The sequence below is a fragment of the Trichomycterus rosablanca genome, chromosome 18, assembly GCF_030014385.1.
Source record: "Trichomycterus rosablanca isolate fTriRos1 chromosome 18, fTriRos1.hap1, whole genome shotgun sequence".
NCBI classification, from domain to species: domain Eukaryota; kingdom Metazoa; phylum Chordata; class Actinopteri; order Siluriformes; family Trichomycteridae; genus Trichomycterus; species Trichomycterus rosablanca.
Window position 1 is genome coordinate 21,078,131 of NC_086005.1, and position 26,451 is coordinate 21,104,581.

Sequence of the window (26,451 nt, forward strand, 5' to 3'; positions counted from 1 at the left end):
CTGTTTATTTATTCATCTATTTATATTTGTACACACTGGTTATCAATTGCACAGAGACAAGTCCTATTTCCAGTAAAGTTGGGACATTTTCTAAAATAAAAGGAAGAATCTGAGTGATTATTAATTCTCTTAAATCCTTATTTAATGAACAGAAGCTCAAAGAAAAGATTTTAAATGTTTTTACTGACCAACTTTATTGTTTTTTTTTAAATACTGAGGAACCAGAAATCTACTTTCTACTAAATTTACTTTGACTTTTATTTGATTGCGGACAGGATGAACCGGAGATATTTAATGTTTTATCTGCTCAACTTCATTTCATTTATTAATAAACATCCATTCCTCCATTTCAGTCCTGCAACACATTCCAAAAAAATTTGGGACAGTAAAGCATTTACCACTTTGTAATGTTGCCATTCCTTTTCACCACACTTAAAAAGACGTTTTGGCGCCGAGGAGACCAAGTGATTTAGTGTTTCAGCTTTTATTTCATCCCATTCTTCCTGCAAACACGTCTTAAGATGTGCAACAGTACGGGGTCGTCGTTGCATTTTTCGTTTCAAAATTCTCCACACATTCTCTATTGAGGACAGGTCAGTACTGCAGGCAGGCCAGTCTAGTACCCGTACCTTCTTCTTCCACAGCCATGCCTTTGTAATGTGTGCAGCATGTGGTTTTGCATTGTCTTGTTGAAAAATGCATGGACGTCCCTGGAAAAGATGACGTCTTGAAGGCAGCATGTGTTGCTCTAAGATCTCAATGTACTTTTCTGCATTAATGCTGCCATCACAGAAGTGTAAATGACCTTTGCCAAGGGCACTGACACAGTCCCATACCATGACAGACCCTGGCTTTTGGACTTGTTCCTGATAACAGTCTGGACTTTTTTCGTCTTTGTAATCTATTTTCCAAAAAAGACCTGGAATGCTGATTCATCTAACCAAAATACACATTTCTCTGGGCTCTAAGGCATCTAGGATGGACCATCACACAGTGAAAACGTGTATTGTGGTCAGATGAATCAGCATAAGAACTAAAATATCTTGTCTAACCAATAATTACCTGTCCAAAGTGTGTAAAACATGACATTACAATAAAATGACCACTGAATTTTATTCATTTTGTACATCGAACAGGACTGAAACATGTCTTCTAAGAATAAAAGTGAGAAAACGGACAAAACGGAAAAAGCCCTGGTAGCGGAAAAGGAACAATTTGTCAAACTTCAGGTAAACACACTTACACCTTTAGTTTACTCTTCTTTTATTAAACCGCATTTAGTAGTTACTGAAGATTTGTATATTAGATCTATTGCAGTATGCGTGCTACTATGTTTAATGCAACTATAATCTTTTTTTTATTTTCTCAGCTGCAAAGCATTTCAAAGTGCCTCACGTCTACCGAGGCACCAATCAAGGATAAATATGGCCGCAGTATCTTTTAAAGCCCTGAGTTTTTGTGTTCATTATTTTTTACTTCAGATTTGCATTGCTTTCTAGGGTCGCGGGGGGTTGCTGGAGCCTATCCCAGCTTTTCAATGGGCGCAAGGCACACAGTATGTGTAGGCGCGCCAGTCCAACGCAGGGCAGACACACACCCATTCACCTATAGGGCAATTCAGTGTCTCCAGTTAACCTGACTGCATGTCTTTGGACTGTGGGAGGAAACTGGGGCTCCCGGAGGAAACCCACGCAGACACGGGGAGAACATGCAAACTTGGCACAGAAAGGACTTGAAATTAAGATAACAAAAATTATAATAATGACCTAAGAATCCACAACTCTTAATGTTCTCCCTGTGTCTGCGTGGGTTTCCTCCGGGAGTTCCGGTTTCCTCACACAGTCCAAAAACATGCAGGTGAATGGGTGTGTGTATGTGTGTGTGTATGTGTGTCTGCATTGTGATGGACTGGACACCCCGTCCAGGGTGTTACTTTTTGCTGGAATAGACTCCAGCACTCACTTTTTTTGGAAGCTGGGGTCAGAGCGCAGGGTCAGCCATTGTACGGCGCTCCTAGAGCCAAGAGGGGTAAGAGCCTTGCTCAAGGGTCCAACAGTAGCTGCAAGGCAGAGCCAGGATTTGAGCTCTTAACCTTATGATTGACAGCACAAAGCTCCACCCACTAGGCTACCACTGTCCCCACACACTGTCCCCAAAGATAGCACAGTAATATTTGGAGTCTTGGTTTGATTAGGGGTGGTTTTAAGGACACTATTACTAGTATCACTGTCTTGTGTTTACATGGCCTCCGAGACTTGATTTTGACCACGATTCAAGGCTGGGTTGATACTGTGTGTAAGCAAGCAAATGTGGATGAGTTAGGGTTTAATATATGGGGATTTGAAGGATGATCTGCAGGCTAAGGTTTAATTTTGGGTCTGACAAATCAGTGATCTTAGACAGAGGAATATCAGTACTGTGTGAATAAAGTAGCTGAGATTGGGTCACTATAAGGTAACATAACAATTATTTTGCTAGTAATGTTTCAGTTCCTTAACATAAGTGAAGGTATTGTGTTAGGAACCCATAAAGAAGGTGGAGCACTTACTTTCTGGTCCCACTCAGCAAGTCAGCCTCTGGCCAGCAACGCCATTGTCAGCTGGAAGTTCTGTCATATGGTGCACAAACTCCTACGCGATGGCCATAGCAATGTGAGTAATCATACTAATCATACTGTTCATTATTTGATGTTTGAGTATTTGCAGCACTTCTATACATATGTATGTAATTTACACATGTCCAATTCCTCCTGTTGTATTATCAACCTTTGCCTCATGCATGACATCTATGATGAGTCTTCTTTTCATCAGCCAGCAACAGATTTCTACATAGAGTCATAACACACATAGCGATGGCTATAGGTCAAAAGAATGTGGATTCTTATATGACTAATCATCCTGGGTCTTAGCAGTTTTGGGCTAGTGTAATAAACCCCTGCATCAACCGAGCACCTTATATGAATTAATATACAAAAGATTTTACACTTAACATTGATTGTTAAGCCGCTCAGGCGGCGCAGCGGTAAAAACACGCGCTGCAACCAGAGCTGGATTCCGGATACATGGTATCGAATCCAGCTCTGCCTTAACAGGCTCGAGGCTGAGTGGCTACATGAACAACGATTGGCCGGTTGTTCAGTTGGGGGGTGGGACAAGGGGCCGGAAGTGGGTTTCTCTCTGTCAGAATGGTGCAGTTACGACCTCTGCCGGCTGATTAGAGGCGCCTGCACAAGAGATGAGGAAGGAGTGCTCTTAGGGTATGTCTCTCCGCATGCAACGCTAGGTGGCGCAACACTCGTCAATGTGTGGGTGAAAAAATGCAGGCGGCTGCTGCTCATGTTTCTGAGGGGATGTGGGTTAGCTTCGATCTCCTTGGTCTGGGCAGAGTTCGGCATAGACAGAGAGGAAGCACGATGCAAATTGGATAATTGGACGTGCTAGGGGGAGAAAAAGGGGAAAAAATGCAACAAAAAAAAAAACATTGATTGTTAATTATTGCTTTTAACTGTACATTTGGAGTTTGTATGTGATGTAATGTGCGCTGTCATGACCACATTGTTTTTTTTCCAGACCCTTCGAGATAGCTGTGGACATACACCAAGTATTAAGCAGTTGGGAACTTTATGGGTAGGTAAATACAAACTAACCAAGAGGACATGCTTTGTATTGTTGCAGTGGTATTGAATCTTTTATCACTCTGTAGGCAGTCAAACCCTGAAACTAAGGTTTTGTCCTGTGTTGTGTAGGGAAGCCTTCATGACCGATATGGACATCTTGTTGCTTTGTATGCCAAGTTCCTGTGCCTTAAAATCGACTTTCATTGTAAGGTGAGTTTTTCATGCAGACAATATACACTGATCAGCCATAACATTAAAACCACCTCCTTGTTTCTACACTCACTGTCCATTTTATCAGCTCCACTTACCATATAGAAGCACTTTGTAGTTCTACAATTACTGACTGGTCCATCCACGTGGTGGTGGTGTGTTAGTGTGTGTTGTGCTGGTATGAGTGGATCAGACACAGCAATGCTGATGGAGTTTTTAAACACCTCACCGTCACTGCTGGACTGAGAATAGTCCACCAACCAAAAATATCCAGCCAACAGTGCCCCGTGGGTAGCGTCCTGTGCCCACTGATGAAGGTCTAGAAGATGAGCAACTCAAACAGCAGCAATAGATGAGCGATCGTCTCTGACTTTACATCTACAAGGTGGACCAACTAGGTAGGAGTGTCTAATAGAGTGGACGGTGAGTGGACACGGTATTTAAAAACTCCAGCAGCGCTGCTGTGTCTGATCCACTCATACCAGCACAACACACACTAACACACCACCACCATGTCAGCGTCACTGCAGTGCTGAGAATGATCCACCATCTAAATAATACCTGCTCTGTGGTGGTCCTGACCATATGGTTCTATATGGTAAGTGGAGCTGATAAAATGGACAGTGAGTGTAGAAACAAGGAGGTGGTTTTAATGTTATGGCTGATCAGTGTTTAATTAACATATTGGTTATACTGACTGTTGCTATTTTAGTATACAGGAATTCCACCAAATCTTGAAGCTCCTGATAAGACCCTGGAGAGGGTTATTACAATTGATATCAACCAAGTGTGAGTATTTTACCCAGTATTTTGTTTACTGTACTTTACATTAAAGCTCATTCTTGCAAAAGACCAATGAATGAAAATTAATGTATTTTGTTGTCAGATTTGAAATGGCTAGTGAGGTGATGGACTACATGGATGCAGCTCTCATATTACAAGAAACGGGTCAGTTCATTATAGGAGCAGTAAATTACACTAGCCCACTACCGCTGGGATCCATGGTTCTTATCTCCAGCGGTGCTATTGGCCGAATGGGCAACTACATACAGACATGATTGGCTATGACAGGGGGGAACCGATGCCCTGTGATGGATTAGCATCCTGTCAGGGGTGTGTTACTGCATTGCACCTAGTAATTCTGAGAAAACCGGAACAACTGTGACCCTGACCAGAATAAAGCAGTGGTGAAACACAAAACTGATAGTTATTAGCTACATTCTACTGGTCATCACCAGTTCATTTTACAGCATATGAAGACCCACCCTGCAGGTACGGTGACCAATTAGTATCTGCTGCAGGCACCCAGCCGACCAGTGGCAACACCGAGTTTCGAACCGAGGAGTTCAGCGGAATATCCCGCTGCGCCACCTGGACGCCTACCAGTTCATTTTCTAATACTACTACGCACCTATAACATAGCCCAATAGTATGTGGACACCTAACCATTAGCTTGTTGGAAATTCCATTCCATATGAAGTTGCCCCTCTTTGCAGCTATAACAGGCTAAATTGGCTAAACTAAATTGGCACAGAAAGGTATGTGTGCCAATTAATCAAGACCCTTGGCATTGATGTAGAATGAGATAGCCTGGCTCTAAATCAATGTTACAGGTTAATGTTTGTTGCATAATGCCCTCACTGGCCGAGGAGAGCTGAAGGCTAGCACGCACCCCCTCTGACACACATCCATCTTCTCCCACTGCTCTTGTCAGGGACTTGGCAAATCTGCGTTTGACCACCCGACACAAAAGAAAAATTTGTCTGGTAAGTGCCCAGCCAGGGCACAGGCACCACTGAGCATATTATCTGTAATACTTAGTTTTATTATTCCCATTGGCAATGGGTTAGCAATGGGTGTCCACATACTTTTGACCATATACATCGATCAGTCATAACATTGAAACCACCTCCTTGTTTCTACACTCACTGTCCATTTTATCAGCTCCACTTACCACATAGAAGCACTTTGTAGTTCTACAATTACTGACTGTAGTCCATCTGTTTCTCTGCATGCTTTGTTAGCCCCCTTTCATGCTGTTCTTCAATGGCCAGGACTCTCCCAGGATCACTACAGAGCAGGTATTATTTAAGTGGTGGATCATTCTCAGCACTGCAGTGACAATGACATGGTGGTGGTGTGTTAGTGTGTGTTGTGCTGGTATGAGTGGATAAGACACAGCAATGCTGATGGAGTTTTTAAACAGTGCTGAGAATGATCCACCACCTAAATAATACCTGCTCTGTGGTGGTGCTGTGGGGGTCCTGACCATTGAAGAACAGACAGGGTGAAAGCAGGTTAAAAAGTATGCAGAGAAACAGATGGACTACAGTCAGTAATTGTAGAACTACAAAGTGCTCCTATATGGTAAGTGGAGCTGATAAAATGGACAGTGAGTGTAGAAACAAGGAGGTGGTTTTAATGTTATGACTGATCAGTGTAGTGTATACACTTAAAATAATGCTGTTTTTTAATACTTGTGTTTGCAGTTTTCAGACAACTTGAGTCCAACTCTGCGAGTTCGACCACTGCCGTGGGTCAGTGCCGTCTGTCCCCTCTGGTCCAGCTCATCCAAGACTGCAACCTTCTCTATTACTTCCTGGTCAAGCTCCTGTTCAAGCTACACAGTCGTATGTGGACTTTCTTTTTTGTTATTGGTTATAAAGCCTAATCAGAGATTCATCTTTATGTGAATTTCTATCCAGATGTACTGCTGGGTTAATACATTTTCTGGGTGGCTCATATTTAAATCATCTGCACACAGCTCACACTGCCCAGTTTGCCAAGCTGCTGGGCTGTTGCCAAGCAAATCAATTGCTTATACCGATCAGCCATAACATTAAAACCACCTTGTTTCTACACTCACTGTCCATTTTATCAGCTCCACTTACCATATAGGAACACTTTGTAGTTGTACAATTACTGACTGTAGTCCATCTGTTTCTCTGCATGCTTTGTTAGCTCCCTTTCACCCTGTTCTTCAGTGATCAGGACTCTCCCAGGACCACCATAGAGTAGGTATTAGTTGGGTGGTGGGTCATTCTCAGCACTGCAGTGACACTGACATGGTGGTGGTGTGTTAGTGTGTGTTGTGCTGGTATGAGTGGATCAGACACAGCAATGTTGAGTGAACACCTCACTGTCACTGCTGGACTGAGAATAGTCCACCAACCAAAAATATCCTGTGACCACTGATGAAGGTCTAGAAGATGACCAACTCAAACAGCAGCAATAGATGAGCGATCGTCTCTGACTTTACATCTACAAGGTGGACCAACTAGGTAGGAGTGTCTAATAGAGTGGACATGGTATTTAAAAACTCCAGCAGCGCTGCTGTGTCTGATCCACTCATAACCAGCACAACACACACTAACACACCACCACCATGTCAGTGTCACTGCAGTGCTGAGAATGATCCACCACCTAAATAATACAAATAGTGTGAAGGCCTCAAAGAAGTTAAAAGTTTCACTTAGTACCTCTTAAGATCAAAAAGTGCCTGGGGTCTTTGTGTTAGGATTGATGGCAGGTTACAAATCATCTAAATGTCCGGAAAATTATCCAACTAGCTTTACTGTTAATCAAGTTTAGTGTTTCTACTCAATTTCACTCTATTTTTCATCTAGACTACATAAAACAAGTTGCATTTTGAGTGTAGTTAACTTCACAGCTTGAAACGCTTTGTGCTAACTGCTTGTTTATGATATGTATTAAAGGGATAGCAGTGGATGCCCTGTTAGGTCATCGAGAGCGGTTCCGTGAGCAGTTCAACAGGTAAGCCCAGTTTTTGGCTTCATCTAATAGCTTCTTGTCATCCAGCACCTTTCAATCTGTCATTCAATTGACAACAGTACAAAAGCACAATATTTACCGTTTCACATGAAAATTATGCCTGCAACCCTATTTGGATGAGCGGTTAAGAAAGTGAGTGAGTGGTGACCCTCATTCCATCCTTGCTCATAAAGTACTAGGCTTCCTGCATGCTGTTTTAAACCCTAGCATGATTACAAAACCTGTTTACGATGTTTTTAAACATTTTACAACATATCTACTTTTAAACTGCCCCACCCTAACTTTTTGGGAATCTCTTGCAGGCAAATTATACTCTCATCATTCTCTTCTATTTTCCTCAGCATTAGCCAGTTTTTTGAGAGAGCCCGAGGCCTGGAGTTCTTCAAAACAATTGTACAGATCCCTGATTTTCCTGATGTAAGATTCTCACTACAGAAACTAGCTTTTCAAACTAGAATCCCAGCTTTTCAATGGGTGCAAGGCACACAGTAACACCCTGGACGGGGCACCAGTCCATTGCAGGACAGACACACATACACACACCCATTCACCTATAGGGCAATTCAGTGTCTCCAATTAACCTGACTGCATGTTTTTGGACTGTGGGAGGAAACCCACACAGACACGGGAAGCACTTTATAGTTCTACAATTACTGAATGTAGTCCATCAGTTTCTCTGCATGCTTTGTTGGCCCCCTTTCATGCTGTTCTTCAATGGTCAGGACCCCCACAGGACCACCACAGAGCAGGTATTATTTTAGGTGGTGGATCATTCTCAGCACTGCAGTGACACTGACATGGTGGTGGTGTGTTAGTGTGTGTTGTGCTGGTATGAGTGGATCAGACACAAAAGTGCTGCTGAAGTTTTTAAATACTGTGTCCACTCACTGTCCACTCCTACCTAGTTGGTCCACCTTGTAGATGTAAAGTCAGAGACGATCGCTCATCTATTGCTGCTGTTTGAGTTGGTCATCTTCTAGACCTTCATCAGTGGTCACAGGATGCTGCCCACAGGGCGCTGTTGGCTGGATATATTTGGTTGGTGGACTATTCTCAGCCACTAACACACCACCACCATGTCAGTGTCACTGCAGTGCTGAGAATGACCCACCACCCAAATAATACCTACTCTGTGGTGGCCCTGTGGGGGTCCTGACCATTGAAGAACAGGGTAAAAAAGGTATGTAGAGAAATATATGGACTACAGTCAGTAATTGTAGAACTACAAAGTGCTCCTATATGGTAAGTGGAGCTGATAAAATGGAGTGTAGAAACAGGGAGGTGGTTTTAATGTTATGGCTGATCAGTGTATACTGCCAGGTTACGAGTTACAAAGCTTTTTAGTATGGCCCATTAGAGTGGCCGAGGTCCCGCAATGTATTGGTGTTCCTATCCAGGGTATGTTACTCCCAGCGATTCCAGGGAAGGGATGAAAACCGGGGTACCTAAAAGCCCTTTAGGAAAAACATTCTAGGAAAAACACTGTCGTTGGGTGACTGGAGTTGAAGATCAAACCCTTGCTCTGCAGCACCTACTCTAAATTAACACCTGCTGTCCTCCTAGGTGTTATCATGAACACATCATTATCTGCTCATCTACAGTATCTAATGTGTGCACACTTCTGTGAATATGTACAGTCCCCTCCAAATTTCCTGCGCACGGCTTCGTACTCAGACTACGCCAAGCCAGTGGTGTTTCGTAATCGGTTACCTGAAGATGACGACACAGATGTTCAGCTAGATGTTGGTAAAGCAGGATACCCAATGGTATGCTGATGTCTCATTATTATTCTGTATTATCATTTGATATAAATGTCTGGAGTTGTGAAACCTATTTAGCTTCCACAAATAACTTGATGTTTTTATCTACTCGGACAGTTCCATCCTTACACCCAGTATGACCCGCTGAGTGATGCATCAATGCAGAGGTAACCACTGTCAACGTCAGCCAACCAATGGCTGAGTGTTCTTGAATCCTTTATCGTTTTGTTCACTATGGAAGCACTTTTGTGCATTATGCCGAAAATGTAAATGTTAACGTTTTGTGTATGTTCTCAGTGAAACCGAGGCTGAGTCTTTAAGGAAGGAACTTCAAGCGATGCAACCTGAGGTGCAGATGTTCAAAGCAGAGGTAAAGTATGTGTGCATACACTGACAAGGCATAACATTATGACCACTGACAGGTGAAGTGTTTCGAACCGAGGAGTTCAGAATCTCGGCGTTGGTTTGCCACCGAAATATCCTGCTGCGCCACCTGGGCGCCCCACAGTCCAACATTTCAGGAAAGGCCTTTCTAAAAATGTCTAGGCTGTTATAGCTTATAATGCCATGGTTTTGGAATAGTATTCCTAACAAACTTACGATCAGGTGTTCTCTGTATTCACTGTCGCCTACAGGCCGTTCGTGCTGTGGCCCAGCTGAAGGAACAGGTAAATAAGCTGGAGGCAGAAGTGGATGAGCAACGCACCCACAAGCAGATGGCTAAGGTGGAGAGTGAGCAGCTGCGTATGGAGGTGGAGGCACTCAGGCAGCAGGCAGCAGTCGCCGCCAGCATTCAGGCGTCTATGGACGACGTAGGAAGTGAGTGACAGTTCTACACAGTTCTCCTGACCTACCCGAGACGGGTTCATATTGAGATCCGTATCTCGCACGTACACTGATCAGCCATAACATTAAAACCAACTCCTTGTTTCTACACTCACTGTCCATTTTATCAGCTCCACTTACCATATAGGAGCACTTTGTAGTTCTACAATTACTGACTGTAGTACATCTGTTTCTCTACATATCTTTTTAGCCTGCTTTCACCCTGTTCTTCAATGGTCAGGATCATTCTCAGCACTGCAGTGACACTGACATGGTGGTGGTGTGTTAGTGTGTGTTGTGCTGGTATCAGTGGATCAGACACAGCAGCGCTGCTGGAGTTTTTAAATACCGTGTCCACTCACTGTCCACTCTATTAGACACTCCTACCTAGTTAATCCACCTTGTAGATGTAAAGTCAGAGACGATCGCTCATCTATTGCTGCTGTTTTTGAGTTGGTCATCTGGACTATTCTCAGTCCAGCAGTGACAGTGAGGTGTTAAAAAACTCCAGCAGCGCTGCTGTGTCTGATCCACTCATACCAGCACAACACACACTAACACACCACCACCATGTCAGTGTCACTGCAGTGCTGAGAGTGATCCACCACCTAAATAATACCTGCTCTGTGGGAGTCCTGACCTTTGAAGAACAGGGTGAAAAGTATGTAGAGAAACAGATGGACTACAGTCAGTAATTGTAGAACTACAAAGTGCTCTTATATGGTAAGTGGAGCTGATAAAATGGACAGTGAGTGTGGAAACAAGGAGGTGGTTTTAATGTTATGCATAATCGGTGTAGAGTCACGCACCAATGTCCACTAGCTCTTGTCTCTGTGCAGACACCATCGATCAGCCATCAGATCTTGTTTGGCCAATCAAAGACGTTCCAGCTAAAATGCCTAAAAGGTTGCCATATTTCTGAGAGTGACATGAACATACTTAATAAAAAAAAAACACTTTTTCTGCATTACAGACCGGGTTCAAACCACCCAGATGCATTATAACCGGCTTAAAGAGAAGCACGCAGAGCTGGTGACCAGGCATGCCGACCTCATGAGAAAGGTGTTTCTTCACACACTAGTTATGTTTTCTAGAAATTTCTTTGCCACCAGTGTAAGAGTTGGCACTGTGGTGTGTTTGCTTTGTGTAACCCATTGGTTTGTGTGTCAGAATGCAGACATGGTGAAGGAGCTAGCCAGCACCCGACAAGCCAAGGAGGAACTGGTGAAGGCCAATCAGCAGACAATGGGGGAGCTGGAGAAACACAAACAGGAGAACAACTTAAAAGTAAAACTTATTCCAACGTATTTATTTTGAATTTAAAAATAAATTAATGATGTCTGTTCAGTATTAAGTCGTGTTCTTTATTTAGCTTGAAGCACAGAAGGTAGAAATAATCCAACTTAAGCAAGAACTGCAGACTGGAAAAGCTAAAATAACTCAACTTCAGAGTGCTCTACAGAGCAAAGAAAAGGTTTGTGCCAGTATTGTTTACACAATTTTCATGTTCCATGTTACTTTGACTTTTATTTGATTGCAGACAGGATGAACCTGAGATATTTCATGTTTTGTCTGATCAACTTCATTTCATTTATTATTAAACATCCAATTCCTGCATTTCAGGCCTGCAACACATCCCAAAATAAGTTGGGACAGTAAAGCATTTACCACTTTGTAATGTTGCCATTCCTTTTCACCACACTTACGATGACAGTGCTCTGTAATTATGTACGTGTGTTAATATACGTTCCAGGCCGGGGATCAGCTGAGCAGTGTACTGGTGGGGCTCCAGGCTGAAAAGGAAAAACTGATGCGTTCTATGAAAGATCAGGAATCTGAGCTGGCTAACCTGCGTCAGGCTGTTCAACTCCATCAATCCACTCTACAGCAGGAGAAAGAGAAGAACCAGAGAGAGATCGACTCAGTGCAGAGTCAACTACAGGACAGTGTGAGTATACCACAGTACATGGAAAATGCTGTCTGGTTTACATGTCGTGGAGGAAGCTTCAAGTGTGTTAACAAATTACAGTTTTCAGTTTTTATTGCGTGTTCCAACTTTTCTTGAACTGACGTTTGGCCATTATAAGGCCAAAAGTATGTAGACATCTTTACCAATGATCACATTCAGGTGTTTTAGACGTACCAATTTTGCTTTTGCAGATGTGTAAAATCAATTAAATCATGTTTTATAGTCGGGAGGTTACATGACTATCTGAAGAAAACTCATGCAAACCTGGGGAAAACATGCAAAACTCATCACAGACAGTCACCAGAGGCTCATACATTAGTCATATTTAGAGTTTTCCATTGTTACAGTCGTTTTAGTTTATATTTGCATTAGTTTTCTTATGACTATTCTAATTTGTGCATAATAGCATTACAGTGTGTTGATTTTACCATAGTTACCATACCATGTGATTTTTTACTAACTGTGGTGCTGTGTTTGTGTTCAGCTGAAACGGGAGCAGGAACAGCAGCTGGAGATCGCCCGACTCAAGCAAGAGCTACAGGAGAAGAGAGCAGAAGCATCAAGTGCCCAAACTGCTCTTTACACCAGGGAGACGGTAGCTTTTACTTTGTAACTGTTTATATCATTTACTCACAATTACAGACACATCATTTTGAAAAGCATTTGCCCATTCCTGATCTCCTCTTTTTTTTTGTATGTTTGTCACACTAAATGGTAAATCCTGATACAAATAATATAAGTAATATAAGCCATGGAGAACACAAGAAAGCTCAAAACACAGCTTTAGACAATCATTTATTTATTGAAAGAAAGGGTTGTGTAACACCTAAAGCACACTGTGGAGACGAGCTACTGTAGCTCAAACTGCTGAAGAAGTTAATGCTGGTTCTGACAGAAAGGTGTCAGAATACACAGTGCATCACAGTTTGTTGCGTATGGGGCTGCATAGCCGCAGACCAGTCAGGGTGCCCATGCTGACCCCTGTCCACCGCCGAAAGCGCCAACAATGGGCACGTGAGCATGGGAACTGAACCATGGAGCAATGGAAGAAGGTGGCCTGGTCTGATGAATAGATACACATACACACACCCATTCACCGATAGAGCAATTCAGTGTCTCCAATTAACCTGACTGCATATTTTTGGACTGTGGGAGGAAACCGGAGCTCCAGGAGGAAACCCACGCAGACACGGAAGAACATGCAAACTCCGCACAGAAAGGATCTCCGCCCCGCCTGGGCATCAAACCCAGGACCTTCTTGCCGTGAGGCGACAGTGCTACCCACTGTGCCGCCCTGTTTTTAGATTCAATGGTTTCATTTTTGTGGTGTTTTTTGCCATGTAACTCTCTCATTGATACACAATAAGTAATCTAATAATTGTGTGTTTATTGTGTCTCCTTTGTTGGTGTGTGTTTTAGGCAGGACAAGAAATGAGCAGTGCGCTGGTGGGGCTGCAGGCTGAGAAAGAAAAATTGATGCGTTCGGTAAAAGAGCATGAAACTGAGCTCACTAACCTTCGTCAGGCCGCTCAGCTACACCAGGTCACCCTGCAGCAGGAGAGAGACGAGAACCAAAGAGAGATCAACTCCCTGCAGAGCCAACTAAAGGCCAAGGTCAAGCATCTTTGGGTTATTAAACTTTCTCACTTTCTCCCACTTTCTCAGGGGATCTAAACGTGCTGTGTGTTTGTGTTCAGTCCAATCAGGAGTCTATGCTGCAGCAGAAATTGCAGGATGAGGAGTTTTGCTTGTTGCAGTGTGCAGTGGTGGAATCAGAGGGAATCATTCTAAACGCCGTGGCCAAAGTTGACGACCCCATGTACGTGCGCTGTGTTTCCACTCCGGGTATGCGAATATTCCTTCTCTAACTTCTCAGAATAACATTTTAAAAAATGAGATGCCCTTCTGGCTTCATTGCCTTTTTTTTTTTTTATACCTACAGAGTATTTGATCAATCGGGCTGAGACGACCCTGCTGTCTATTGATAAAATGCAGCAGAGCCATGCTGACTATGTGAGCAATTTAGATGGTAAGCTTTTATCTATTAGAACATTTTAAAATTCTTTTTTGTGAGTAAATATGATTCAGTATCATGTTGATCGTCTCTTTAGATGCCAGCGGGCTCCTGAGAGCAGTTACTCAGTTCTTCCACCTTGCAGCAGACACTATAGTTAATGGAGCTGCCACCTCCCACTCTGCACCCACTGACCAAGCTGACAGTAAGAACACTCAGATCAGTTTTAAAACCAGTACATTTTCTTATATGCTATAGCAAAAAGTATGTTAAAACCCCCTTCAGCTGTTGCAACGCACATTGCTAAACGGTTCATAAATGTAATCATATAATACAGTATTAGGTATATGCTTCAGCATGACTCTCCTCCTGTGCACAAACGGTTTGATGTGGAGAATCTCCAGTGGCCAGCACCTTTGGGATGATTTAGAATGTGGATTATATACAGGGGTATATAAGTCTGGACACACAGGAAAAATGCATACAGTATTTTCAATACATTTCAATTATATTAGAATATTAATCAATAACATCTTCAATGTGTTTTCCACTATTTGTGATGCAATATGTATGTGTGTGTATTTTAGTAAACATATAGTTAGTTGTAGTTAGTGATATTTCCTATATGTCCAGACTTTAGGGACACCCTGTACAACAAATGGTCAAAAGTAGACTCACACTATCTCAACATTACATCCAAAATTACACCGACTAGGCATAACATTATGACCACTGACGGGTGAAGTGAATAACACTGATTATCTCTTTATCACGACACCTGTTAGTGGGTGGGATATATTAGGCAGCAAGTGAACATTTTATCCTCAAAGATGATGTGTTAGAAGCAGGAAAAATGGGCAAGCGTAAGGATTTAAGGGTCAAACTGTGATGGCTAGACGACTGGGTCAAAGCATCTCCAAAACTGTAGCTCTTGTGGGGTGTTCCCGATCTGCAGTGGTCAGTATCTATCAAAAGTGGTCCAAGAAAGGAACAGTGGTAAACCAGCGACAGAGCCAAGGCTTATTGATGCACGTGGGGAGTGAACGCTGGCCCGTGTGGTCCGATCCAACAGACGAGCTAGTGTAGCTCAAATTGCTGAAGAAGTTAATGCTGGTTCTGATAGAAAGGTGTCAGAATACACAGTGCATCACAGTTTGTTGCGTATGGGGCAGCAAAAGGGGAACCAATTCAATATTAGGAAGGTGGTCATAATGTTATGCCTGATCAGTGTATGTGCATTAATAGCTGGGCTAACCCCTCTTTTTGAAGACCTTGATGGCGCTCTAAACTATTATTCGAAAGGTTAAGGGTTTTAATCCTGGCTCCACCAAGCAGCCATTGTTGAACCGTCAAGCAAGGTTCCATAGAAACTGTATGAGGAACTGATCCTAATCCAAACAAGCTGGGATATGCAAAGAAAATAATTTCATTCTACTGGAAGTGAGTATCTGATTACTATGTTTAGACACAACTATAGCAAACATATAAAATCAATTATATAAAATAAAATGCATACTAAATACTGTACATACAAAAACACAAAACATACACCTTTTTATTCCATCATGGTTGTGCTGCTGTGTAAGATTTGATTAGACTGAAGTGTATAAAGTTTACTAGTGCAGAACCATGACCTTAACCCTACTAAACACACTTGGGTTGAATAGGAATTTAGATAGCAAGCCAGGCCGACTTGTTCAGCACCAGTGCCTGACCTTACAAATACTCTTTCTACTGAATGGTTGCGAATTCCCACACTCCAAAATCTTGTAAAAAGCCATTCCTAGGAAAATGAAAATTGACATTCATGTCCTCTACACGTGTATATAAACTTTTGTCTTATGTGTGCCTAATTGAACTCTGAATACACCCCTTAATGAGTTCTATTTCTGATCAACAATGTGATGGCCATCCAAACTGGTCTGCTAGTTGAAGTTCAGAATGCTATACTTGTTTGTGCAGAGGATTTGCTTCTACATTTTTTTTTATTCACTGATTTTTAGGGCTCACAGATAACTGCAGGGACTGTGCCACCAACTGTCTAAAGTTTCTTAAAGATCTAAAGCTGAAAGCCACGCTGCAAAGGGCTGACCCGAGTGCCATCCGCCATGTGGTCCAGCAAATCCTCAATCAAGCTCATGTAAGTAAGTGTGTGTGTGTGTGTGTGTGTGTGTGTGTGTGTGTGTGTGTGTGTGTGTGTGTGTGTGTTTTATACTTAAAGTGTCTGGACAAGATATCGGTGACATGTGAAATACTTTATGGCAAAAGTATTTGGACACCTTTCCTAATAATTAAATTAAGATGTTGTAGCCACACCCATTGCTAACAGATGTATGCACTTAACTGTATCAAATAAATATATTCTTTTAACTTGTGGCAAGAGTTTTAGTATCACTGCTTTTTGTTCCAACATGACTGTGCACCAGTCCACAAAACCAGGTTCATAAAGACATTGGTATGGAGGAACTCCAGTGGCCTGTACAAAGCCCTGACTTTCTTTGCAATCTTACTAAGGAACTAACAATCTTTGCAGGAACTGCACTGTAGTAATGCAGATATTCAGAAAGCAGACCTGGAGGACATGGTGGATAAAGAGATGGCTGCCACATTCACAGCTATTGAGGATGCTGTTATGAGGATGGAGGTAAGAGCAGCACCAGAGTATTACTGTTGTATACACCGATCAGCCACAACATTAAAACCACATCCTTGTTTCTACACTCACTGTCCACTTTATCAGCTCCACTTACCATATAGAAGCACTTTGTAGTTCTACAATTACTAACTGTAGTCCATCTATTTCTCTACATACTTTTTTAGTCTGCTTTCACCCTGTTTTTCAATGGTCAGGACCCCTACAGGACCACCATAGAGCAGGTATTATTTAGGTGGTGGATCATTCTCAGCACTGCACTTACAATGACATGGTGGTGGTGTGTTAGTGTGTGTTGTGCTGGTATGAGTGGATCAGACACAGCAGCACTGCTGGAGGTTTTAAATGCCATGTCTACTTATGCCATGTCTACTTATGTCCACGCTATCAGACACTAGTACCTAGTTGGTCCACCTTGTAGATGTAAAGTCAGAGACGATCGCTCTGTTGCTATTGCTGCTGTTTGAGCTGGTCATCTTCTAGACCTTCATCAGTGGTCAAAAGACGCTGCCCACAGGGCGCTGTTGGCTGTATATTTTTGGTTGGTGGACTATTCTCAGTGGTGTTTAAAAACTCCAGCAGCACTGCTGTGTCACTATCTCAGTGTCACTGCAGTGCTAAGAATGACCCACCACCCAAATAATACCTGCTCTGTGGTGGTCCTGGGAGAGTCCTGACAATTGAAGAACAGCACGAAAGGGGGCTAACAAAGCATGCAGAGAAACAGATGGACTACAGTCAGTAATTGTAGAACTACAAAGTGCTCCTATATGGTAAGTGGAGCTGATAAAATGGACAGTGAGTGTAAAAACAAGGAGGTGGTCATAATGTTATGATCAGTGTATTGTATACTGGTCTACACCTGTATTAAAATAGCTGCTCTTGTTTTACAGGAAATATTGAACCAAGCAAGAAGAGACACATCTGGATTGAAATTGGAGGTTAACCAAAGGTCAGTTTGGACCATCAGGAGTTGTATATCTTGTATATAATGCATTTTATTTCAAATACAGTAGTATGTTTATGTGTTTGATATTCCTTTGGTCCTTAAATTTTTTCATCTTTCGTTTTCTTAGCATTCTGGGTTCCTGCTCTGATTTGATGAAAGTAAGTGTATTTTATAAAATCTCGATATATCGCCCAGCCCTAGTAGACATTGACATTAATATAATTTAACCAACTAATAATCACCAACTCCGTAAAGAGTACAAAAAAGTCAGGGGGGTCTGAATACTTTCTGAATTCACTGTATATTAAATAGGTTGTGCCTATCTTGGCTCTATTGTGGCAGTCATAGGGTAAACACAACCGTGTATATAGACTCACTGGCCATCTGGAACTTTAATTGACACTTGTGACTGAAATGTACTGCTGGATTATCTCAGATATGTTATTACCTAAACATGCAAACATTTCAGCTCATTTCACTGTGTTTCCCACAGGCGATACACATGCTGGTCACAGCTGCTACTGATTTACAGAAGGACATTGTGGAGAGTGGTCGGGTAAGTGTAGAATAAAATGAGAGAATGTGGGGTTGTGTAGGATCTGCTCTTTAACCTTCCGTCTGTTCAGGGCTCTGGTTCTGCGAAAGACTTCTATGCCAAGAACTCCTGCTGGACTGAAGGGCTCATCTCAGCCTCCAAGGCTGTAGGTTGGGAAGCTACGCAGATGGTGTAAGTACTTTTTCTTTTTTTCTTTATTTTTAATGCTCACTCTTAACAGAAGCACACTTTGGACAGGGCAACAAAATATTAGGATCGAACCTAGGACTTTAGGAACCTCATTCTACCAGCTGCATCACTGCCTCCAATTGGATCTGAAATAATTGAAAGAAATAAACCTGTCTCTCTTAAGCCTCACAATGCGCAACACTATTGTTATGCAATATATATTCACAGTTTTGTGATTGGGTGTACGGTTGCCATGTAGCAACCAATAATGCCCCCCAAATAAGAATGAATGTGGTGCAACAGAAAGTTCAGCCTGTAGTGTCACCATGATATACACCGACCAGGCATAACATTTAATGGTCAGGACCTTCACAGGACCACCATAGAGTAGGTGTTATTTAGGTGTGTTAGTGTGTGTTGTGCAATGTTGATGGAGTTTTTAAACACCTCACTGTCACTGCTGGACTGAGAATAGTCCACCAACCAAAAACATCCAACCAACCTCGCCCCGTGGGCAGCGTCCTGTGACCACTGATGAAGGTCTAGAAGATGACCAACTCAAACAGCAGCAATAGATGAGCGACCGTCTCTGACTTTGCATCTACAAGGTGGACCAACTAGGTAGGAGTGTCTAATAGAGTGGACCGTGAGTGCACACAGTATTTAAAAACTCCAGCAGCGCTGCTGTGTCTGATCCACCCATACCAGCACAACACACACTGACACACCACCACCATGTCAGTGTCACTGCAGTGCTGAGAATGATCCACCACCTAAATAATACCTGCCTGTGGTGGTCCTGTGGAGGCTAAAAAAGTATGTAGAGAAACAGATGGACTACAGTCACCAGAACAACCACTTGTAACGCTATAGCAACTGCTTAGCAACAATCTACCTAACACCTGAAATACCATAGCAACCAATTAGGAACACTCTAGTAATCACTTGAAAAACCATAGCTACTGCTAAGTAAAAACCCTACTAACCACATGGCATAACCCTAGCAACAGGTACAACAGGAAATTAAGCTTAGTTGTATTTAAGAAATTAACTTTTTAAGTACATGATCAGCTAGTTTCACTTACCTTGTGATGAAACTTGTGTAGCACTTTCAGATGGTTTACATGTAATTTGGAAGAAGCTCATGTTGGTCCTCACCCTCTCAGTGGAAAGATCTGTGCTTGTAACTAAACTGATTTCTCCTCCTAACCAGTACAATACATTATCTGATTAACTGCACTGAAAGCATTGCATACTGTATTTTTGAAAACACATTACTTGTACTAGTATTACATTTTGTAACTATTTACATGTTCTTTGCCTAGTGAGTCTGCTGATAAAGTAGTAACAGACCGAGGTAAATATGAAGAGTTGATAGTGAGCTCTCATGAGATTGCAGCAAGCACAGCCCAACTAGTAGCTGCTTCAAAGGTAAAATCTAGCTGCATGGCTTATTTTGTGTATAAAATTCGTAGTTTACAGTGTTTACATAGCTAATCTATACATTTCTTTGTGTTTACATTTATTTTTTCTACATTACTGCAGGTAAAGGCAGACCGAGGCAATAAAAAGCTTCATACGTTGCTGCAAGCCTCTCGTCATGTAAATGATACGGCTGTGACTGTTGTGACCTCAACCAAAGCAGGACAGATGCAAATTGAAGATAAGGGTAAGTAGGTTTCTAGGTTTAAGGTAACCATACACACTTAGTTATAAGTAAAATTTGTTTCATGCTTACATGCTTTTTGGACATTCCTTTCCAAAACCATTGAAATAGACTCGAATAAACACCGATCAGCTATAACATTCAAACCACCTCAGTGTCATTTTATCAGCTCCACTTACCATATAGAAGCACTTTGTAGTTCTACATTTACTGACTGTAGTCCATCTGTTTCTCAACATGCTTTGTTAGCCCCCTTTTATGCTGTTTTTTAATGGTCAGGACTCTCCCAGGACCACCACAGAGCAGGTATTATTTAGGTGGTGGATCATTCTCAGCACTGCAGTGACACTGACATGGTGGTGGTGTGTTAGTGTGTGTTGTGCTGGTATAAGTGGATCAGACAACGCAGCACTGATGGAGTTTTTAAACACCTCACTGTCACTGCTGGACTGAGAATAGTCCACCAACCAAAAATATATCCAGCCAACAGCACCCTGTAGGCAGTGCCCTGTGACCACTGATGAAGGTCTAGAAGATGACCAACTCAAACAGCAGCAATAGATGAGCGATCGTCTCTGACTTTACATCTACAAGGTGGACCAACTAGGTAGGAGTGTCTAATAGAGTGGACAGTGAGTGGACACGGTATTTAAAAACTTCAGCACGCTGCTGTGTCTGATCCACTCATACCAGCACAACACACACTAACACACCACCACCATGTCAGTGTCACTGCAGTGCTGAGAATGATCCACCATCTAAATAATACCTGCTCTGTGGTGGTCCTGTGGGGGTCCTGACCATTAAAGAACAGGGTGAAAGCAGGCTAAAAATGTATGTAGAGGAATAGATGGACTACAGTCAGTAAATGTAGAACTACAAAGTGCTTCTATATGGTAAGTGGAGCTGATAAAATGGACAGTGAGTGTACAAACAAGGAGGTGGTTTTAATGTTATGGCTGATCAGTGTACATACATGATTGGCTGTGACTGGGGGTGAAGTGGCCGGACGCAAGATGAATCAGTATCCTGTCTGGGATGTGTTAGTAGTGGGTGTGGCTGAGATGCCTAAATTCTATAATTATGAGGAGTGTCCACACATACTTTTGGTGAATATGGTGTATAACATCAGAAAATTAATTACAAAATGTATTATTCATTAACTTTATTTTATAAATTTAAAGCCATTTGATTAGTTTCTTAAATAATTTAAAGAGTTTAAAGCCATTAAAATGATTAAAAAGCAGTGTAATATTGTTACCACCTGATACAAAAGAACCTGGATCATTTAGCAGGTTTTTGATAGGTATTTAAGACTCAGTTTTATATTGTAAAATATAATGATGGTCCACAGATCCCATGGATTTTTCTGGCATGTCCCTGATCAAGCTGAAAACGGAGGAAATGGATTCTCAGGTAATCTGATTCAAATAATACACCGACAAGGCAATACATTATGACCACTGTCAGGTAAAGTGAATAACACTGATTATCTCTTCATCACGGCACCTGTTAGTGGGTGGAACATATTAGGCAGCAAGTGAACATTTTATCCTCAAAGTTGATGTTAGAAGCAGAAAAAATGGGCAAGCGTAAGGATTTGAGCGAGTTTGACAAGGGCCAAATTGTGATGGCTAGACGACTGGGTCTCAGAAACTGTAGCTCTTGTGGGGTGTTTCCGGTCTGCAGTGGTCAGTATCTATCAAAAGTGGTCCAAGGGCCGCTCAGGTGGCGCAGCGGTAAAACACGCTCTTCAAAAGAGCTGAGATCTCGAATCTCGGCTCTGCCTTGCCGGCTGAGGCTGAGTGGCTACATGAACAACGATTGGCCTGTTGTTCAGATAAGGGGTGGGACTAAGCCGGGTGGGGACTCTCTCTCAGACCTTTGCTGGCTGGTTGGTGGCGCCTGCACGGAGATGGGAAAGGAGTGCAGTAGGAAGTGTGGCCCTCCGTGCACAGCGCTGTACCACACTGCACTCGTCAAGTGTAGGTGATAAGATGTTCGATTGCTGTGCACGTGTCAGATGGGGCGTGGAGCAGCCTCGTCCTCCCCAATCAGGAGCAGGGACAAGCATTAGTGAAAGGATGATTGACGGGTAGAAATTGGATGCGCTAAAGTGGGAGAAAAAGGGGTAAAAAAAAAAAAAAGTGGTCCAAGGAAGGAACAGTGGTAAACCAGCGACAGGGTCATGGGCAGGCAGATCTCACTGATGCACGTGGGGAGCGAAGGCTGGCCCGTGTGGTCAGATCCAAGCTACTGAAGCTCAAGAGGTTAATGCTGGTTCTGATAGAAAGGTGTCAGAATACACAGTGCATCACAGTTGCAGGTCTGTTTTGGCAGCAAAATGGGGACCAACGCAATATTAGGAAGGTGGTCATAATGTTATGCCTTATCTGTGTAGTTTCATTAGTTGATTGCTAGGCCATTAGACTGCTAATATTACTGAAATTCTACATTTCTATGTTTGAACAGGTCAAAGTGCTGGAGCTGGAGACTCAGCTGTCCAATGAACGACAGAGACTGGGAGAACTGAGGAAAAAACACTACGAGCTGGCTGGAGTTCCCCTCGAGCAGCCCGAGATGGATCTCAATGGCTTTGTCAACGATTTACTTTCAGTGATGCCTAAACCACCTAAAATTGCCTCAAAAAAGCCTTCCATCTTTCAAAAATCTGGCAGCCTCATTAAGAGTAAAGTAAGTCTTACCTTATATACATTTACTTTGTCACACTGTAATGTTAAATTATGCATAAATGATGTCTAATTTTTTGTTGTTTTTGTTTACAGTTTAGATAACAAAGTGGCGTACAGCTGAAACTATGTCTGAAGAAAATTTGGGGTCTGGTAGGCTAATATAAACCATGTATTTATTGTTTGGAATGGTTGTCAACATTAGCATTCCTCTGTAAATTATTCATTATGATGGAAGATATACACACTGATCAGCCATAACATTAAAACCACCTCCTCCTCCTGTTTCTACACTAACTGTCCATTTTATCAGCTCCACTTACCATATAGAAGCACTTTGTAGTTCTACAATTACTGACTGTAGTCCATCTATTTCTCTACATACTTTTTTTAGCCTGTTTTCACCCTGTTCTTTAATGGTCAGGACCATCACAAAGCAGGTATTGTTTAGGTGGTGGATCATTCTTAGCACTGCAGTGACAATGACATGGTGGTGGTGTGTTAGTGTGTGTCAACAGCAATGCTGCTTTAGTTTTTAAATACCATGTCCACTCTATTAGACTCTCCTACCTAGTTGGTCCACCTTGTAGATGTAAAGTCAGAGACGATCGCTCATCTATTGCTGCCGTTTAAGTTGGTCATCTTCTAGACCTTCATCAGTGGTCACAGTGGTCCACTCATACCAGCACAACACACACTAACACACCACCACGTCAGTGTCACTGCAGTGCTGAGAATGATCCACCACCTAAACCAGGGGTCATCAAACTACGGCCCCATATATACAACCCCATCAACGTATAATATGCCAATAACAATAGGATTTTTTTTCATGGGAACGGATTAATCATTTTCCCTTTATTTCTAATGGGAGAAATTCGTTTGGTACACGTCCTGTTTGGTATGAATCCAAGGATCTGGAACGGATTAAAGACGTATACCGAGGTACCACTGTACCTGTGAGCAGACTTTAAACACCTTAAATCTCCAACTAGATTCAGACTCACTCATCAACACTTATTACCTATTATGACTGGCAGTAACAAATATGGAACCTGATGCTGACTGTCTCGTCAGGCAAAAGCAGACTCACAGTTCACACTGATTTTTGGGGAAACACTGTATGAGTTGGGATAATGGAAATGATTAAAATAAATAAAATGTCTGCATTATCATTATGAAGTAAAATTATACTACAGTTATACACAGCAGACAATACATCCAGTGTACATAGTAAATAGCTTTTTCTGGGGTGTGTTTACTATTTCATCTGCGGTCCGGCCCCCGAAACACTGAAGAACAGTAATATGGCCCTTAAGTTAAAAAGTTTAAAAAGTTCTAAACAATACCTGCTTTGTGATGGTCCTGACCATTGAAGAACAGGGTGAAAGCAGTCTAACAAAGCATGCCGAGAAACAGGTGGACTACAGTCAGTAATTGTAGAACTACAAAGTGCTTCTATATGGTAAGTGGAGCTGATAAAATGGACAGTGAGTGTAAAAACAAGGAGGTGGTTTTAATGTTATGGCTGATCAGTGTATATCTGTATTGTTCTCTATTATTTACATGCTGTATATAAAATAAAAACAACCACAAATGTACACACAAATAGCTGAACTTGTTCACTGAATCGTCATCAAATAAAAAAGTACTCATTTATTCACAGTCTATTTGTTTTATATTATAAGAATAACAGATAACTGATGCTCTGGTTGCTCTTACACTCTCCCACCAGCTGGAATGGAATGCACCCTGTGTAGGGTGTTCCCGCCTCGTGCCCAGTGTTTCCCAGTGATACTGGACCTGCCACATCTGTGACCAGGATAAAAAAGTTGATGAACATGAAATTAAATAAATAAGACTACATCTGACATGACTGCTGTTTATTCAGCCAGAATGATCCGGAAAGTCCTTTGCTTTACTGTATTAAAATTGCAGTTACTGGATCTTTTAGGGGAATAACTATTGCACAATATTCTAGGTTTGAAAGAAGCTAAATAAGTTAAAACGACATGGTGAGACAAACTGCAGTTTGGTAGTGCCACAGTGTTTTACTGACTACATATTCCAGACTTCCTTGCACTGTATTGTTTATTACTTACGAGTCAATGGTTTAGGTTTAGGTTTAGGTTTACCATACAGAGTTTTTCTTAATAATGCACAAGAAACTGTAAGGGCGGGAGGAGTAGAAAGTGGTCGTGTCTGAGAGACTGAGAGAGAGCTTATAGTCCGGATTTAGTGTCATCTGATTTCCACCTTTTTGGACCACTCAGAGAAGCTTTAAGGGGAAAAAGATTTTCATGTGATGATGATGTGACAGCAACAGTGCTGATGGCATTAAAAAGTTGGTATGACGCTGGAGAAATGCATCAGAAGGTGACTATGTAGAAAAGTGATGTTAAAACCCTGCTCTATACAGTATTTTCCAAAACAAATACTTAAACGATAATTACTTAAGCAATAGAACACGAGAGGGAGTGTGTTATCGCGAATAACATCACGGCTGTGATTCGGTCGCAGACACGAGCCGAAGGCGAGTGCCGTAGATCATCACAGCCGTGATGTTATTCGCGATAACACACAACCTCAAGTGTTCTATTGCTTTTATACAACAGTTATAAATCAACAAAATAAATAAAGAAAATAAATCAAAGAAGCCCTGAATTTCATAATAAATATGCTTTAATATTGACAATACCTACAAAGTAGACATCCCAAGTTGCAAAAACTCATTTCAGGGAGGTAAGAACAAGAAGAAGAGGGCAAGAACCTCCGAAGGGAAAAAAAGAAATAAAAAAACCTCTCGTACACACCAAAGGATTATGGATGATAACGGAACTTCTAGGAGCTGCTAACTGGGCTATTAAGCTAACTGTTCGCGTTACAAACACATTAAAGTTCTATACATAGTGCACTAGATTGTGTATCAGATCACGAATTTATGTTCCCTACACAGTGCGCTAGATTGTATATTAGATAACGGATTTAAAACGCGATCGGGAATAAGGTCTGTGTCGCCTGCGTAATACAGTTGTGGTGTGAAAAGGCGCTTCTCAACCAATCAAGCGGAGTGCCTAAAAACATCTTTCCCCGTGATAAAATCATAGCAGTAACGCACGCTCTCGAGTGGCTTATTGCTTTTATACAACGGCAGTCAACATAAAATATAATAAAATACAACAATGTTCAATTTATAAATGTTTTCATTTACAAAAACACTTACAAAAAGCATTCTTCCGCGAAATCAGGTAGTCCGTTAACAGTGTTGCTAGGCAACATGAGGCCGAACATATAATAAACTTTCCTCCACAAACACTATTGCACTATTTCTTGGACGAAACACCCGCTTAATAATTAGAATTACTGTTTATATTAATCTGGACATTTCCATGTATAGTACATGACTTAAAATAGTGTTCAACCAAGTTTGCACTTTTTTCTTTTCAGTGGCGTATTAATATGGAATAGTGTGAGGTGGTCATAGGTGCGAGTATATCTGGGATTTTACAACGGCTTCGAACGCGGCTCAGCCAATCAGATTTTAGGACCGAAACTATCCGTTTTATAAAATACAATTTATGCC

General features: G+C 41.9%; 1 protein-coding gene across 1 annotated transcript; it reads left to right on the forward strand.

Annotated features, from left to right (window-relative positions):
• Window positions 1–1,145: 1,145 nt before the first annotated feature.
• LOC134332483 (huntingtin-interacting protein 1-related protein-like) lies at window positions 1,146–24,724 on the forward strand. Its single transcript, XM_063014145.1, has 35 exons — window positions 1,146–1,229; window positions 1,370–1,433; window positions 2,509–2,651; window positions 3,570–3,626; window positions 3,746–3,826; window positions 4,539–4,615; window positions 4,713–4,774; window positions 6,316–6,456; window positions 7,543–7,600; window positions 7,960–8,035; window positions 9,256–9,384; window positions 9,496–9,545; window positions 9,676–9,748; window positions 10,014–10,197; window positions 11,177–11,265; window positions 11,374–11,490; window positions 11,576–11,677; window positions 11,957–12,151; window positions 12,657–12,767; window positions 13,592–13,786; window positions 13,870–14,017; window positions 14,115–14,201; window positions 14,284–14,391; window positions 16,190–16,326; window positions 16,720–16,830; window positions 17,733–17,791; window positions 17,916–17,946; window positions 18,282–18,344; window positions 18,415–18,515; window positions 19,838–19,943; window positions 20,058–20,181; window positions 21,533–21,594; window positions 22,651–22,872; window positions 22,965–23,021; window positions 24,604–24,724. Exons 1-34 carry the CDS (start codon window positions 1,146–1,148, stop codon window positions 22,971–22,973), a joined length of 3,456 nt encoding a protein of 1,151 aa, XP_062870215.1. The 3' UTR covers window positions 22,974–23,021; window positions 24,604–24,724.
• Window positions 24,725–26,451: the final 1,727 nt, after the last annotated feature.

Excerpts from the sequence above, each read along its gene's own strand:
- LOC134332483 (XM_063014145.1), top strand. The coding sequence starts at position 1,146 with ATGTCTTCTAAGAATAAAAGTGAGAAAACGGACAAAACGGAAAAAGCC. Across the intron at positions 3,627-3,745 it reads AGCAGTTGGGAACTTTATGG|GGAAGCCTTCATGACCGATA; the intron begins GTAGGTAAATAC and ends TGTGTTGTGTAG. Across the intron at positions 21,595-22,650 it reads CGGAGGAAATGGATTCTCAG|GTCAAAGTGCTGGAGCTGGA; the intron begins GTAATCTGATTC and ends ATGTTTGAACAG.